Source organism: Hyla sarda, chromosome 2, assembly GCF_029499605.1.
Source record: "Hyla sarda isolate aHylSar1 chromosome 2, aHylSar1.hap1, whole genome shotgun sequence".
Classification (NCBI taxonomy): domain Eukaryota; kingdom Metazoa; phylum Chordata; class Amphibia; order Anura; family Hylidae; genus Hyla; species Hyla sarda.
The window spans coordinates 177,970,582-177,987,406 of record NC_079190.1 but is presented as its reverse complement, the minus strand read 5'-3'; the positions used below and the strand labels follow the sequence as shown (position 1 = coordinate 177,987,406).

Here is a 16,825-nt window from a genome sequence, read left to right as displayed (position 1 = left end):
GCTCCTGTCCTCTACTTAGACCAGTGTTTCCCAACGAGGGTGCCTCCAGCTGTTGCGAAACTACAACTTCCAGCATGCCCGGACAGCCAAAGGCTGTCCGGGCATGCTGGGAGCTGTAGTTTTGCAACAGCTGGAGCCACCCTGGTTGGGAAACACGGACATAGACAGTGATTTACAGCTCCCAGCAGATCTTTCTTACTTTTATATGTAAGGATTTGCTTTATCTATATTAGTTATCTACTTATTTATCTTTAATCCTCACTTTTTCCTATTTTTGGGTCACATTTTGGAGGCTTCAGAACCAATTACCAGATTCCCATAGAGTTATGGTCTCAGCATACAATGGTTTCAACATACAATGGTCAACCTGGAACCAATTAATATTGTAACTTGAGGGACTATTGTATAAGGCTGCGTTTAAAACAGTATATTTTTATATTTTGTGCCTACTCCCTCCCAAGTTAAAGTGAATGAAACTGAATATTGCACAGTTCATAGCTCACTTACATCAAATGAAAGATCAGATCTAGAATTATCAATGAGTTTAACAAAAAAGTGTTAAAATATCGGACAAGCAGAAATATCCAAAAACAGAATCTCTAATGCCAATGCAGTAGCAAAGCGTGCATTATGTAAAGTAACCAACATACCGTGAATGAATCTAAAAATGATCATAATTTTATCAAGACATCGCTCCAGTTCCTCATCTGTGGCCTCTTTGTTCCCAGAGCGTAGCTTAGAATCAACATATTTGGCTGTAATAAAAATATAGTGGACATAACATCATGTTAATCTTTTTAAAACATGACAAAAGCAATTTTTTAAAGTGTACCTGTCGTCAAAAAAAACTTTTTATATAATGTAGATAAATACCATTATATGTATATTTGTAATATACATTGGTTTAAAATTGTGTATATTTTTGGGTGAAAAAAATGCTGTCCCTGCAGTTATTGCCTGTGTGTCTATGAGGAGTCCAAATAAAGGAAGTGAGGGAGGACAAGCGGGGCTCTGCGCACTGAGGACAAGCAGGGCTCTGCGCACTGAGGACAAGCAGGGCTCTGCGCACTGAGGACAAGCAGGGCTCTGCGCACTGAGGACAAGCAGGGCTCTGCGCACTGAGGACAAGCAGGGCTCTGCGCACTGAGGACAAGCAGGGCTCTGCGCACTGAGGACAAGCAGGGCTCTGCGCACTGAGGACAAGCAGGGCTCTGCACACTGAGGACAAGCAGGGCTCTGCACACTGAGGACAAGCAGGGCTCTGCACACTGAGGACAAGCAGGGCTCTGCACACTGAGGACAAGCAGGGCTCTGCACACTGAGGACAAGCAGGGCTCTGCACACTGAGGACAAGCAGGGCTCTGCACACTGAGGACAAGCAGGGCTCTGCACACTGAGGACAAGCAGGGCTCTGCACACTGAGGACAAGCAGGGCTCTGCACACTGAGGACAAGCAGGGCTCTGCACACTGAGGACAAGCAGGGCTCTGCACACTGAGGACAAGCAGGGCTCTGCACACTGAGGACAAGCAGGGCTCTGCACACTGAGGACAAGCAGGGCTCTGCACACTGAGGACAAGCAGGGCTCTCTACACTGAGGACAAGCAGGGCTCTCTACACTGAGGACAAGCAGGGCTCTGTGCACTGAGGACAAGCAGGGCTCTGTGCACTGAGGTCAAGCAGGGCTCTGTGCACTGAGGTCAAGCAGGGCTCTGTGCACTGAGGTCAAGCAGGGCTCTGTGCACTGAGGTCAAGCAGGGCTCTGTGCACTGAGGTCAAGCAGGGCTCTGTGCACTGAGGTCAAGCAGGGCTCTGTGCACTGAGGTCAAGCAGGGCTCTGTGCAGTGAGGACAAGAAGGGGGCTCTGTGCAGTGAGGACAAGAAGGGGGCTCTGTGCACTGAGGACAAGCAGGGTTCTGTGCACTGAGGACAAGCAGGGCTCTGTGCACTGAGCCTCTATGACACTCCCCTGACTCACACAGCAGGATGATTGAAAAGCCAGGAGCCTGCACAGAGCCCTACTTATCCTGCCCTCACTTCCTGTATTTGGACTCCTCATAGAGACACACAGGCAATAATAACCCGAAAATATACACATTTTTTAATTAGTGTAAATTACAAATATACGTATAATGGTATTATCTACATTATATCAAAAGTTTTTGTTGGCAACAGGTACACTTAAAGTATAAAAAGCATTTTCTTGCATATACATGGTGTCTCAAAAGTAAGGAAACACCCTAGAGCAGATGAATCAAAAGATAGCTGCATTCAGGAAGGCCGCCTTGTTGGTGGCGTAGCCTAATAGGTTGGACTCTTTCCTCAGGTTCTCTCTAAATCTGGATCATCATTTGCTAAACAGTTCATTTGATATAAATTTCCTTACTTCTGAAATTCCCTGTATATTCAATAAAAAAAGAAAATTTGCACTTTTAGGTATTTTTGTGACCAGGGATTAAATTTTTTTAAAGAAAATCATGTCCAAAATTTCTCTGCAAAAAGAAAATATTTTGCATTACTAAACAGTGCAAAACATACAATTTCTTCTGCAAAAAACAAGGCCTCAAAATATGGCTGCTGAATTGCAGCAAAGAGGTAAAAACTAAGCAATTTAGTTGGACATTATACTCATATAGGCCTGGTCATTACGGAGATTAACAGTCCCTCAGCTGGTCTTCCTCAACATTTAGAATTGAGGTTGGTTTAAGAGTTTGCTTCATCAATGTTAGTGTCTACTGAACCCCAAATATCATCTTGGTGTGGGCAAGGTTGTAGTAGCACTAATAGCAAGTCTCTGAAATTGTATAGCGCACCACCAGCACAACATTATTATACCACACATTTTTATCTAAATGCAGATACATATGGGGTTTGGCTAAATAACTAGAACACCATCTACAGATCACAGCTGCTAATTCCTTGACAGAAGCAGACGACGGGAATCTACTTCCTACCTTCTTATCAAGAATGCCAGGCTTGTGTGGGGCATATTCAAGTCTGGTGAATAGGCTGGCAGGGCAGATGATACACCATTTTATTTGCATATGATACAGCAGGTAAAATAAATAAGATTTGTAATTTTCCCCCTGTAAAAAAAAAATTATTTTTATGTCACTTTCATGGCCTTATAAATCTGGCCACTAGGGGTCTCCCTTCTGGTCCAGACCTTATTCTGTCTGCCCAAAAGCACAGACTTTGGTCTCCTGCTGTACTGGCAGGAGACCAAACTCAGGAAGCGCGGTCTGGCCATAGGCAGTGAATAGCACTTGTTCCCCCTCCCCTAGTGGCCACATTTATAAGGCCATGAAAGTGACATAAAAATCCTTTTTTTTTTTTTTTTAACAGGGAGTAAATTACAAATAGTATTTCTTTTACCTGCTGTATCATATGCAAAAAATTTTTTTTATGACAGTGCCCATTTAAATGCATTATCATGCTCTTTGGACCAAGATTTCATTCACCAAGCAGTATGGATAGGAGCATTGACCTCCTTAAAAAAATAAATTGCCTCACCATTTAGAAGCAAAGTCTGGACCACGGGAGGGGTCGGCCACTTAGAATATACATATAGTTCTGGGATGTTACCTTACCTTTAAAGACAACTAGCAGACTCAAGTGCCCACCATATTGTGGGCTTTACTCAGTGATATCCTGACATACACATGGCTGTTAGTGGAAAAAACTGTGAAACGGGACTTATTAAAACCTTGTCACGTTTCCATGCTTCCAGTGTCTATGTTTTGGGGTATTTGCACCACTTGACACATTGGCCCAGACTTATCAATCTTCCAGAACTAAAAAACTGCCTGGTTTGTCCATAGCAACCAATCACAGCTCAGCTTTCATTTTACCAGAGCTATTAAAATATAAAAGTTGACCTGTGATTGGTTGCTATGGGCAAAGCCAGACAGCTCTGGTTTTAGGCAGATTGATGACCCCTCTTACAGGTTATGGAGAGGGCTGCACTGCTACACCTCTAGGGAGTATTTTTTTTATTTTTTTTAGAGATTCAGGGGGAAAAGGAGTTAAGTATAATTTTTTTTTTAAGGATATATGTACATACATTTTACTGATTGTTCAGCAAATATATGTATCTTTTCTAACTGAACTGACATAATAATGGCCAGTAAGTCAAGAACTTGCTGGGTACCTATCAGTTCTGCCGGCTTATTTGCTCTCCTGTTGATAAATGTTTCAAATGATTCCTTCATAACATTGACAAACTTCTCATTTTTCTGGAAGCAGACATCAATGATATGGTCCACTTTATCCTTGAAATCCAGCAACTCTTGTACCATGTCCTTGTCTTTTTCTGGATTTATAACTATCGAGCTCCCAAAATTCTATAAACAGATAAATGCATAAGACAATCTGAATAAAGTGTAAACACCACAATTATACATTACAATTATAAATCATATATAGAAAACTAGTATTCTGTTTCCCATAAAAAATAGCGTAGAGTGCTTTAGATTTCTGAGAGAAAAAGACAAATACTGCGGGGGCTACTGAGAGGAGGTACACGTCTGCTACTACTAGGGGGCTGAGGGGGGATGCTACTTTAGGGACATGGGTGGCAATGCTGTGATAACTGCTGGGTTGACACTGCATGGACTACTTTTAGTAAAAAAAGAAAAACTATTGCTTTGTTTAGATGCTGCAGAGTCTGATTTTGTGGGCACACTACAGTAACAGCTAGTATAAGAATTGGCTGCCCATGTAATTAGTATTTTGGGAAGAGTAACAGCACATATTAAAGGGGTATTCCAGAGAAAATTTTTTTTTTTATATCAACTGGCTCCAGAAAGTTAAACAGATTTGTAAATGACTTCTTTTAAAAAATCTTAATCCTTTCAATAATTATCAGCTGCTGAAGTTGAGTTGTTGTTTTCTGTCTGGCAACAGTGCTCTCTGCTGACATCTCTGCTTGTCTCGGGAACTGAACAGAGTAGAAGAAGTTTGCTATGGGGATTTGAATTCTAAACTGGGCGGTTCCCGAGACATGTGTCATCAGAGCGCACTTAGACAGAAAAGAGCAACTCAACTTCAGCAGCTCATAAGTACTGAAAGGATTAAGATTTTTTAATAGAAGTAATTTACAAATCTGTTTAACTTTCTGGAGCCAGTTGATATTAAAAAAAAAAAAAAAAAACAGTTTTTTTTCCCCTGGATAACCCCTATAAGGGGACCAAGCCTGTGGACCATGGTTAAAGGAGAGCATGACTATGTTGTGACTAAAAAGGGGAAAGAATGTAGGAAATCTGCACGTGTAATTTAATGTATGTTTTTAGGGAAAAACTGCACAAACATTAATAATACTACTGTTTTATATAGTGTTATGGAAAGCCGTAACCACAAGTCTATAGGTCCTGGCCTCATATACATGTAAAATGGACCAATGTCGCCTTGGAGTGTCACAAAATTGCCACATAACTTTGATGACAGAAAACTATGTGAATAAACACTGAATTACTGTGGAGTCATTTAAATAAAGTTTTAAAACATTATAATGTTTATTAGTTCATTTAAAAATACATATGGCACAATGGTAAAAACATATAAAGAACGGGGGGGGGGGACTAAGCCAAGGGGCGACACTACCTGCTCATGACCCCCAGGACGAAGGACTCACCAAAACATGCTTTGGGGTGGAGTCACTCCTGTTCTGCTATCACATTGCATTTTCCGTTTTTTGGTATGTACTGTTATGCCCATCAGTCTGTTGCACTTTTTGGAGGTTTCAACCCCTAAACTATGCACTTTAATAAATTGGACATTTCATGCACCTCATCTATTGTTACTTTATTGTTCACATGCATGAGCAGGTCGTGTCGCCCCTTTGTTTAGTCTCCCCCTCTTCTTTATATGTTTTTACCAATGTGCCATATGAACTAATAAACATTATAATGTTTTAAAACTTTATTTAAATGACTCCACAGTAATTTAGTGTTTATTCATTTGATCAGGAGGTCATATATGAAGCTCCACACCAAAGTTTTTTGTATTTTATATATATAGGTATTTTACCATAGCATATCCACTTTTACTTTGGTGGTTGTTGCTATTTGTTTTATACAGAAAACTATGTGGAATACTTTTACAACCTGGCAAACTACTCATTTTTTGGAATATAAAATATTGTATATATATTTTTTTTATATGCTTGAATAAAAGATGATATGTAACTCTAAAGCCTCTAAAGTCTCTAGTGTCAATATGATAAATTAATTTGTGTCGTACTTTAATGTACTCCCCCCAGTGCTGCAGCAGGATTGACTGACCACCTCTGACCCGACTAAACAGCTGATACATAAGAGTCAGGTCCGGAACTCTGTTCTCATCCAGCATGTTCTTCAGACCTGCAGGTATAAAACCACACATCTATTACTATCAAGATAGGGCACACAGGTATATATTCCTAACAAAAAGCATTGAGGTTAGGTTTTATTATACACATAAAAAGGTAATACACTCGAGATACTATGGGACTGTTCCGTTTTGGTGTCATGCCAACTGGTATGACTGGTGATATATTTTTGTGGGCTTCCAACTTTTAGCCAATCCTTGTTACAGGTACCTTCACACGTACAGGATCCTATGCATTTTTGAAGCGCAGGATTTGTAACTGCAGATTAGAAGCTGTGCTCAGTCATTTGGTTCACATTGAAATCTGCAGCAGTAAATCATGTGCATCAAACCCTGCGCATCAAATCTGTGAACGTACCCTGCTAGGTGATTTACATTATTGATCTTTGGCATATCAGCTTATCAGAATTATATTTATATCTGTGGTACTCTGTAATAGGGATCAACGTCTATACCTGTATTTGAATATTTAATATTATCGTCCTATTATAGCTTTATTTTTGTCTAATATCTGCATTCAACATATATAGGACACACAGGTAGATTTATGCATCTTTTTATGCTTTTTGCTTTACTTCAATGTTTCACTTTTTAAAGGAGTTCTGTAGTGAAAGATAACTCATAAGAATAGGGGATAAATAATAGATTGCAGGGGGTCCGACCGTTGGGATCTCCTAAACGGGGCTTCGGCAGTTTGCTGGAAGGGGGCATGCTGACCCTCGCACGGAGCGGTGGCCGACACGTCCTCTCCATGTATACCATAGAGATACATGGAGGGGGCGTCTCGGCCGCGGCTTCCTGCCAGGGGTCGGAATGGCCATTTTGGGCAGACTGCCCCATTCAGGAGATAGCAGGGGGTCCCAGCGGTCAGACCCCCTGCAATCTTTAACTATCCCTTATCCTTTGGATAGTGGATATGTTTTTGTTTACTGCAATACTCCCTTAAGAGCTATTTTTATCTTGATATTTATCTACAGAGATACGTCTTTTCTCTTGCACGGTGCATGCCTCCTAAACATCGCTTTATCTTTTATTATGGCGACACTTGGGATAAAACAAGAGGCTAGCTGTCTGTGGTGAACAAAACATACATAACCCTCATTCTGCTTTCCTAAACACACTGCTCAAAAAAATAAAGGTAACACAAAAGATAACACATCCTAGATCTGAATGAATGAACTAATCGTATGAAATACTTTTGTCTTTACATAGCTGAATGTGCTGACAACAAAATCACACAAAAAGTATCAATGGAAATCAAATTTATCAACCCATGGAGGTCTGGATATGGAGTCACACAAAAAATCAAAATGGAAAACCACACTACAGGTTGATCCAAATTTTATGTAAACTTTGATGGACTAAAGCATCCGCCAACTCCTGGACAGTCTGTGGTGCAATGTGGCGTTGGTGGATGGAGCGAGACATGATGTCCCAGATGTGCTCAATCGGATTCAGGTCTGGGGAACGGGCGGGCCAGTCCATAGCATCAATGCCTTCCTCTTGCAGGAACTGCTGACACACTCCAGCCACATGAGGTCTAGCATTGTCTTGCATTAGGAGGAAACCAGGGATACCCGCACCAGCATATGGTCTCACAAGGGGTCTGAGGATCTCATCTCGGTACCTAATGGCAGTCAGGCTACCTCTGGCAAGCACATGGTGGGCTGTGCGCCCCCCCCAAAGAAATGCCACCCCACACCAATACTGACCCACCGCCAAACCGGTCATGCTGGAGGATGTTGCAGGCAGCAGAACGTTCTCCACAGAGTCTCCAGACTCACAGGGCGCCAGTGGCGAATTTGCCAATCATGGTGTTCTCTGGCAAATGGCAAACGTCCTGCATGGTGTTGGGCTGTAAGAACAACCCCCACCTGTGGACTTCAGGTCTCATACCACCCTCATGGAGTCTGTCTTTGACCGTATGAGTGGACACATACACATTTGTGGCCTGCTGGAGGTCATTTTGCAGGGCTCTGGCAGTGCTTCTCCTTGCAGAAAGGCGGAGGTAGCGGTCCTGCTGCTGGGTTGTTGTCCTCCTACGGCCTCCTCCACATCTCCTGATATACTGGCCTGTCTCCTGGTAGTGCCTTCATGCTCTGGACACTACATTGACAGACAAAACCTTCTTGCCAAAGCTCACACTGATCTACCATCCTGGATGAGCTGCACTACCTGAGCCACTTGTGTGGGTTGTAGACTCCGTCTTATGCTACCACTAGAGTGAAAGCACCGCCAGCATTCAAAAGTGACCAAAACATAAGGAACTGAGAAGTGGTCTGTGGTCACCACCTGAAGAACCACTTCTTTATTGGGGGTGTCTTGCTAATTGCCTAAAATTTCCACCTGTTGTCTGTTCCATTTGCACAACAGCATGTGAAATTGATTGTCAATCATTGTTGCTTCCTGAGTGGACAGTGTGATTTCACAGAAGTGTTATTGACTTGGAGTTACATTGTGTTGTTTAAGTGTTCCCTTTTTTTGAGCAGTGTACATGTTTACCCCATGAAATAACACTTCTGGGTTATTTTTTCTTATTAGCATATTTTGCCATTAGTAACATAGTAACATAGTTCATAAGGTCGAAAAAAGTTCAACCTATAACCCTAATGAGTCCCTACTGAGTTGATATAGATCTAGAATTCATAACCTGTAATCTTATTCTTCAAAAATGCATCCAGACCCCTTTTAAATTCTTTTACAAAGTTCACCATGACCACCTCCTCTGGCAGAGAATTCCACATTCTCGCTGCTCTTACAGTAAAGAACCCCCATCAGTGCAGGTGTAGAAACCTTCTTTCTTCTATACGTAGAGGATGCCCCCTTGTTATAAATACAGTCCTGGGTATAAATAGATCATGGGAGAGATCTCTGTACGGCCCCCTGAGCCTTCTTTTTTCTAAACTAAATAACCCTAATTCTGATAATCTTTCTGGGTACTGTAGTCCTCCCATTCCCCGTATTACTCTGGTTGCCCGTCTTTGAACCCTCTCCAGCTCCTCTATATCTTTCTTGTACACTGGTGCCCAGTACTGTACACAGTATTCTAGGTGTGGTCCCACTAGTGATTTATACAGTGGTAGAATTATTTCCTTGTCGTTGGCATCTATGCCCCTATTGACGCACCCCAGGATGCTATTTGCCTTGGCAGCAGCTGCCCGACACTGATCACTACAGCTAAATTTACTATTAACTAAGACTCCCAATCCTTTTCCACGTCAGTTGTCCCAAGCGTGCTCCCATTTAATACATAATCCCAGCCCGGATTTTTCTTCCCCATGTGCATAACCTTACATTTATCAGTGTTGAACTTCATCTGCCACTTCCCAGCCCAAACCTCCAACCTATACAGATCCATTTGTTACAGTGCACTGTCCTCTATTGTGTTTACCACTTTACAGAGTGTAGTATCATCTGCAAAGATTGCTACTTTACTATTCAACCCCTCTATAAGGTCATTAATAAATATATTAAATACAACAGGACCCAAGACTGTGGTACCCCCGCTAGTAACAGTCACCCATTTCTGCCCCAGCCCAATCCCTCTCATTTTATGCACCAATCTTTTATGTGGCACCGTATCAAATACTTTGGAAAAATCCGATATACGACATCCAGTGATTGCCCGGGGCCAGTCTAAAAGCTCACCTCCTCATAAAAGCTGATCAGGTTAGTTTGACAGGACCGATCCCTCATAAAGCCATGCTGATATGGAGTCATACATTTATTTTTACCAAGATACTCCAAAATAGCATCTCTTAGAAAACCCTCAAACAATTTACATACAACGGAGGTTAAACTAACAGGTCTATAATTCCCGGGATCCCCTTTTGACCCCTTTTTAAAAATATTACATTTGCCATGCGCCAGCCCTGGGGAACAGTCCCTGTTACTATAGAGTCCCTGAATATTAAAGATAGGGGTCTGTCTATTACATTACTTAATTCCTTTAGAACACAGGGGTGAATGCCATCTAGACCTGGTGATTTGTCTATTTTGATTTTTTGTAGGCGGCACTGTACTTCTTCCTGGGTTAGACAGGTGACCTGTAGAGATGAGCGAATTTACAGTAAATTCAATTCGTCACGAACTTCTCGGCTCGGCAGTTGCTGACTTTTTCTGCATAAATTATTTCAGCTTTCAGGTGCTCCGGTGGGCTGGAGACTCTTTCCTAGGACTGTATCCACCTTTTCCAGTCCACCGGAGCACCTGAAAGCTGAACTCATTTATGCAGGATAAGTCATCAACTGCCGAGCCGAGAAGTTCATGATGAATCGAACTTACTGTAAGTTCGCTCATCTCTAGTGACCTGTACTGGGGAGTTTACCTCATCTCGCTGTATTTCACCTGGCATTTCAATTTCCTCGGTGAATACAGTGGAAAAGAATTTGTTTAATATATTTGCTTTTTCCTGATCCCCGTTTATAATTTGTTCCTCATCATTTAAAAGGGCCAACACTTTCACTTTTAACCTTTTTGCTATTTATATATAGTGTTGCTCGCGAATATTCGCAATGCGAATTTTAATTGCGAATATAGCACTATATATTCGCAATTACGAATATTCGTTTTTTTTTTTTTTTAATTAACAGTACACATTCACAGTGATCACTAATAATCCCTCTCTGTTTCCAGCTTGTGTTTGGTCCAAAGAAGGCTCTAATACTACTGTGTGAGACTGGCGCGAGAATATTTGCATATGCGAATATTCGCGAAGCTTGTGGGCCAATGAGGATTATGCAGATACAGCTGTCAGAGGTTAGCAACATCCATAGCAACCATTATAGGAAAGTATCCCACCCCTTCACTATATAAGATTCCTCCCAGCAGCAGCTCCCTGCAGTTTCTTGTGGTGGATAATGTGATAGGACAGTAGTATTCAACCTGCGGACCTCCAGATGTTGCAAAACTACAACTCCCAGCATGCCCGGACAGCTGTTGGCTGTCCGGGCATGCTGAGAGTTGTAGTTTTGCAACATCTGGAGGTCCGCAGGTTGAAGACCACTGTGATAGGAGCTAGAATACTGTCTGTGGACTCCTGTGTATGACCGTGAGCATCAGAGCTGTGCTCACGTCATACAAGGCTGGACCCGCTGGTAATGGCCGACATCTGCGATCACGCGGATGTCCGCCATTAACCCCTCAGATGCCATGATCAGTACAGATCACGGCATCTGCGGCAGTGCGCATGTTAAATTAGATGATCGGATCGCCCGCATCGCTGCCGCAGTGATCCGATCATCTGTTATGGCGGACGGAGGTCCCCTTCACCTGCCTCCGTCCGTCTTCTGGCATCTCCTGCTCTGGTCTGAGATGGAGCAGACCAGAGCAGAAGATGACTGATAATACTGATCTTGGCTATGCAACTGTATTAGCAATCAAATGATTGCTATAGATAAAAAGTGTAAAAAAAAAGTTGAAAAATGTAAAAATAAAAAGTAATAAAAAAGTAAAAAAATCCCCTCCCCCAATAAAAATGTAAATTGTCAGTTTTTTCCATTTTACCCACAAAAAACTTCTAAACATTTTTTTTATAAACATATTTGGTATCAACACATGCGTAAATGTCCGAACTATCAAAATATAATGTTAATGATCCTGTATAGTGAACAGCGTAAACGTAAAAAATGAAAAAAATCCAAAAATGCTGCTTTTGTCACATTTTATTCCCAAAAAAATTTATACAAAATGATCTAAAAGTTTTAAATATGCAAATGTGATATCGATAAAAAGTACAGATGACACGCAAATAAGTAGCCCTATATAGGGCCTATGTACGGAAAAATGAAAAAGTTATAGGTGGTCAAAAGAGGGCAATTTTAGATTACTGATTTTGTACAAAAGCTTCTTTCATTTTTCACAAGGCATCTGCAAAATGAAAGAAGCGATCTGATTGGTTGCTATGGACAACTTTTCCTTTGCACAGGTTTTGATAAATCTCCCCCTATGTTCCTTAACCTCCCATTCATTCATTCATTCCCAGCCTTACACATTACATCCAGTTTCAATTAACCACAATACCCATATTTGGTACCCCATTAACCTAGTTTCCACTGTTCAAACACTCAGTTAATTGCCAATTGACCCAGTTCCCACGGTTCAAAGGCTTTCTTAATTACCAATTGACCTACATTTGTCAATCACGAGTAAAGTTTAACCACAACACTAACACTCTGTCCCACCCCAGGACTCGAACCACCATCAGGGTCTCCCATCCACTGTACTGCCAAGACCCTCCTGCTTATCTTACAGTTTTACATACTGTGAGATCTCCATAGACCACAATGGGCCCATTGGTTTCAACGGGCAAACAAATAACTAAATAAATAAATAAATAAAAATAAATAAATAAATAAAAAAATCACAGAATTATCGCATATGCGCATAGACAAAAAAAAACAATATGCGAATTACGCAAATATATGACGAATATTCGTCCATATATCTGAGAAATATCTTGAATTCGAATATGGCCTATGCCGCTCATCACTGTTTATATAGATAAAATAGGTGACGCCCCCTCCCGTAAGCTTGCATTGAGGGGCAGAGCGTGATGTCACACGCCGCCGGCCCTGCGGACGACCGTAATCAGACCCGGAGTGAACACGCTCCGGGCACTGATTACAAACGGGGTGCCGCGTGCATGATCCCGGGCGTCCCCAGCTGCAGGACTCCCGCAATCAGGCATCTTATCCCCTATCCTTTAGATAGGGGATAAGATGTGTAAGCACCGGAGTACCCCTTTAATCTTTAATTTTTTCCACTTACCACCCGTTCACCTATTGCTAGACGAAAGTATACCTTTACTGATGTTATTTTTATCGTAGATTAGCACCACATCCTGAACATCCACTGAATCTGGCGTTTATTATGGTATTTAGACTACTACGAAAAATGTGGTTTCTTTATAGACATAATGACTCACCACCTGTTAGTTTATTTGTTGTTTATATGTTCTACAAGGACATGAATGTCACAAATTGCTGTTTCTATACTTGATGCGCCCCTGGGGCGATTACATAAATATGTATGTACCTATATGTTTAAAACCTTAATAAAAACTATTTTGGAAAAAATTTACAGTTCATTTATAGGGCCTTCTAACACTTTACTTTACCAACAGTATAAATGGTTGTAAAGAGGGCAGCAGGGTGGGGCTGTAGGTCTAGCGGCTCGGATGATAGTGCCATTTAAAAACGACATATTCTGGAATGGGAGCAGAAGTATTCTATGTCTTCGTCGGCACACTTCACATCTGCACCGCCAAGTACTCTTGTTATTAATGTACTAGCTGCTGAAGTGTTGTGATGTTTGTGTTGTCAGTAACCTAACCTGTTCATCCATACATAGCAATGGGAGAAACCGCAAAGCAACATCATTTGTTTATCTATCAAGCAAATAAATATGGAGTGGGAAAAAAACGAGAGAAAGAGAGAGAAAGAGAGAGAGACAGAGAGACAGAGACAGAGAGACAGAGACAGAGAGAGAATAAATGGGGTATTCCACAGAATATCAAGTACCACTTATTATAAACACCATTCGAGTTTGGTTAAAACATAACTTTTACTAATATTAGTAAAAAGTGATAAGGGGTACACACAAATTTGGGGCATGAGGGAAAAAAGGGGTACAGGTGAGGCCCTATTCTTAAAGTCCCTAATTGCGGCGTCCTCGTGGCACATCCAGATCTATACACGGCAGCATCATCAGTGCGGGACACCATACCGCCAAATGGCACTATTCCATCACCATCATCAGGTGCAGCTTTCCTACCATATATCTTTTTCAGAGCCCCAGGCTAACACACATCTGTCCCCACTGGATGTGCTACATATCTAAGTTTGTTCATCTCATCCCGGCTTATTGTCTAGGAATCTGTGATGGTATATGTAGTTACTTGAATAATATATCTGTCAGCCTCTGTGAAATATTTAATCTTGGTGCGGCTGTCATCTTGTATATGTAAAATACAGGCTACTATATGTAGAACACCCTCTGAAGCCATCATTTTATGCAGTGGATGTGTATCAATACTGTATTTGTACTATTTATTGTGCAATTGTTACCATATTTCTATATGATAGACCTTTGACCAAGACTGACACAGACTTCCTTTTTGAGACGCCTGCCTATTTCTCTTACTCTTTATCATAATACTGATTACTTTATCGTGTCTGTTCTATCAGGTACACCCATTTGCATTATTTGTGTTTGTGGTTCTCTTATCCCTGATGAGTCCCCCCCACCATTAAGGAGGGCGAAACGCGTAGGTAATAGAGACCTACCAAAATTTTAAGATTGCATTGTACTACCCCCTTATCCTTTTTTCTATTTCCACACTTACATTAGGAGTAGATTTTATTAGGGACTTTAAGAATAGGGCCTCACCTGTACCCCTTTTTTCCTCATGCCCCCAATTTATGTGTGTACCCCTTATTATCACTTTTTCCTGATATTAGTAAAAGTTATGTTTTAACCAAACTCGAATGGTGTTTATAATAAGTGGTACTTGAAATTTAATTCTCATCATCAAGAGTTCTATATCATTGTAAGGCTGTGGTACCTATTATCTATACCATAAGTTTGTTTATTCCACAGAATATGTCATAAATATGTGGTCAGGATTACAAAAACTTTTTAGCAGGCTGTTTTACGCAGTTTATGCAACATTTATAATCCATCACATTCTAAGGGAGTCAAATACACTGCGTAAACAGCCTACACTGATCTATGTTGGGGACTTACATCTATTAGACATTTATTCTGATTGCCATATTGGGGTCAGGGAGGAATTTTTCCTCTTTTTTCAGCCTTACAAACTATGTTACTATGTTATTTATGCCATATCCTGTAGATTTACCATAAATGTCTGAGATAGGAATACCCCTGTAATTTTATTATATGGCATCAGACCTTTCCTACATTTTGGGCAACACCTTAAAAAAAAGAGAAGAAGGTCATGATGAACAGTGACATTACTGATTTCCCTAATGACTTAAGACAAATACATTTCACGGAAAATATTCACGCACTTAAGAGATAAAACATGTAAAACAGGAATTACCTTTTTGTAAGATAGCAACCAAGTGTTCCCCCAACAGCTGTTTCTCCACACAAGCTATCAAAGGTTTACTGTGTAATAAAATGTAGCATGTTATGTCAAAGCATAGGCAAGTGGTTCAATCCTAGCAGGTAAATAGATAGTGAATAATGTGAAATCATGGGCAACATTGTAAGCTTACGCTGCTCAAATTTTCCCCCAAATTGTCCTCTATTCTTGTAGGGCCACTGCAGTCAGAAGTAAACATTGAATAATATGTTGTCACATTGCAATATTATATACTGTTAAAGGGGTACTCTGCACCTAGATAGACATCATGGCCCAGATTTATCAAACTGTGTGAGAGAAAAACTGGAGAGATTTTCCCACAATAACCAATCACTGCTCAGCTTTCACTTTACCAGAGCTCGTAAGCTGAGCTGTGATTGGTTGCTGTGGGGAAATCTCTCCACTTTTTCTCTCACACAGTTTGATAAATCTGGGCCCTTAGAATAGGGGATAAGATATCTGATTGAAGGGTGCTAGCTTCTGTGACCTCCCCCTGATCTCCGTGCAGAACCCGGCATTCTGAGCACCCTGGGGGGGGGGGGGCCGAGACGTCACTCCCTCATACATGTCTATGGGAGGGGGTGTGACGTGACGTCAAGACCACAGCTGCCCGCACCAAGCGTTCTAAACATAATGTTCAGAATGCCGGGTGCTGCAAGGAGATCGCGGGGGATAGGGGATAAGATACAGGGGATAAGATGTCTAGGGGTGGAGTACCCCATTTAAAGAGGTTAACCAGAAATAGAAAAATGGCACTTCAACTGTCCTCAGGTTGTGTGTGTGGTATTGAAGCTCAGTTCCATTGAAGTGAATAGAGCCAAGTTGTAATACCACACACACAACTTAAAGACAGGTGTGGTGCTGTTTTAGGGAAAAATTTGCTCTGTTTTACTATTGCTGGATGACCCCTTTAAAGATACAGCAGTCACATCTGCTAGCAAACAGTTTAGATGAAATTTGACTGCATTGAATTTAATAAGCAGACTCCGGGTGCTGTGACACTACTGCATGTTACCTATGCTGCTTCAAAAACATTGCTACTGCACCTACAGACAAAAGATGTCAAGATGTGGGTCTAGTCTAAATGCTACAAGCAAAGTAAGCCTGTCTGGCTGCTCTTCAGGATTGCTTCTCATTGGTTGGAGAGACTAAGCTGATAATGTGTTAAACTTTATTCATCATTCTATTTCATAATTCTTGATTTTTCCAATTAATTTAAATAGTAGTGTGAACCAATGGAGAGTCTAAGGGTGCGTTCACACAGAGTTATTCAAGAGGAATTTGACCAAAAGCAAAAATAGATGTGCAGAACTCCAGCTCCCAAAGTATAGATAAAAGTCCAAACTTTAAT

The 16,825-nt window shown here is 41.2% G+C and overlaps 1 protein-coding gene across 4 annotated transcripts in view; it reads right to left on the bottom strand.

Annotated features, from left to right (window-relative positions):
- Window positions 1–16,825, bottom strand: part of CUL4A (cullin 4A) — a 96,924-nt gene that overhangs the window by 34,736 nt on the left and 45,363 nt on the right. For all 4 annotated transcript variants that reach the window (XM_056555810.1, XM_056555807.1, XM_056555808.1 and 1 more), the window contains exons 10-13: window positions 15,430–15,497; window positions 6,240–6,358; window positions 4,150–4,342; window positions 651–755 (exon numbers count right to left, since the gene is read on the bottom strand). In XM_056555810.1, the coding sequence (XP_056411785.1) occupies window positions 651–755; window positions 4,150–4,342; window positions 6,240–6,358; window positions 15,430–15,497 (485 nt within the window). The remainder of the gene's footprint in view (window positions 1–650; window positions 756–4,149; window positions 4,343–6,239; window positions 6,359–15,429; window positions 15,498–16,825) is intronic.